At 41.2% G+C, this 980-nt stretch overlaps 2 protein-coding genes across 3 annotated transcripts in view; one reads left to right on the top strand and one right to left on the bottom strand.

Moving 5' to 3' along the window:
• Nucleotides 1-980, top strand: part of LOC116686444 (oocyte zinc finger protein XlCOF7.1-like) — a 588,898-nt gene that overhangs the window by 337,269 nt on the left and 250,649 nt on the right. The gene's annotated exons all lie outside the window — the stretch shown is intronic.
• The window catches only part of LOC116686452 (gastrula zinc finger protein XlCGF57.1), a 9,392-nt gene that overhangs the window by 4,581 nt on the left and 3,831 nt on the right, over nt 1-980 (bottom strand). Inside the window, exon 2 of one of the 2 annotated variants that reach the window (XM_032511474.1) lies at nt 1-103. This exon is cut by the window's left edge and continues 41 nt beyond it. The exons of the other annotated variant lie outside the window; for it this stretch is intronic. Within the exon in view, the coding sequence (XP_032367365.1) occupies nt 1-103 (103 nt within the window). The remainder of the gene's footprint in view (nt 104-980) is intronic. 2 annotated transcript variants of the gene reach the window in all.

A 980-nucleotide genomic window follows, 5' to 3' on the forward strand; every position in this document is an offset into this window, starting at 1 on the left:
TCCTCCTGCTCCTCTTTAATGTGTGGGGGGGACTCTGTCTCCTGCTGGTCCACACTGGAGCTACACTCCCCCTGCTCCTCTTTAACAACAATCTGTTTTATATCTGGAATACATTTAAATAAATTAATACATTATTATTTTATATTTGAAAATTTTACCATTGCAATTCCATGTTGCTTTAGTTTGCCTTAAAGGACTGTTAACTAAATATCTTTGAGTTTTTAAAAGTAGTTTAGACAAGACATCACAAAACACGTTCCTTCTTGAGACTATTTAGCAAAGCAAGCGTCGCTGCGTTTAGAGCTTAGCCCAAGACCACTGATTGGTTCAACGAATACAGATTGCATGTGAAGCGCAGATTAATTGGAAAGTTTAACCAGAAGTGTGAAATATTTTTTTAGTGTTGTTACTTAAAACAACACCAAAGCACTTTTCCTCTTCCGTCCAACTTCCGCTGTCTCATTTGGACTACAGATCCACTACCTGATCTGGCAAACTTGCATAGTGTTGTTACAGTCGATAGAGGGCCGCAAAGCGAATGCAGACGTGCCGTTTACCCTGTTATGAGTTGATGAACAAATCATTATTTTACGGTATAAAAGAAAAAGGTGTTGCTTTAAAGTAAGTTGATAAATCTCTTTGGAGGGTTGCCGTAAAAAGATACAGTCAACGAAATTTTCTGTTTGCGTGAATGGAGCATGTTAAAAGCAGCTCTGCCGGATCAGCGGTAGTTGGTAGTCGAGCTACCCGAGAATAGGGGGCTTTCAGTCAGGTCCAGTTTCTGGCTACAGAGCTTGGTCGTATCAGCGGCAGTTGGTAGTTATGGAGAATAGGGGGCGTTGAGTCAGGTACAGGAGAAGACAAGCTGTTATGTGGTGACAACAGTTAAGTTTAGGCACCAAAACAAACAGTAAAGATCGTGGTTCGGATGAAAACACTCCCAAGGAACACGCATTTCCACGGTGAAAGTCCTTTGTCAC

The sequence above is a fragment of the Etheostoma spectabile genome, unplaced genomic scaffold (genome assembly GCF_008692095.1).
Source record: "Etheostoma spectabile isolate EspeVRDwgs_2016 unplaced genomic scaffold, UIUC_Espe_1.0 scaffold378, whole genome shotgun sequence".
Classification (NCBI taxonomy): domain Eukaryota; kingdom Metazoa; phylum Chordata; class Actinopteri; order Perciformes; family Percidae; genus Etheostoma; species Etheostoma spectabile.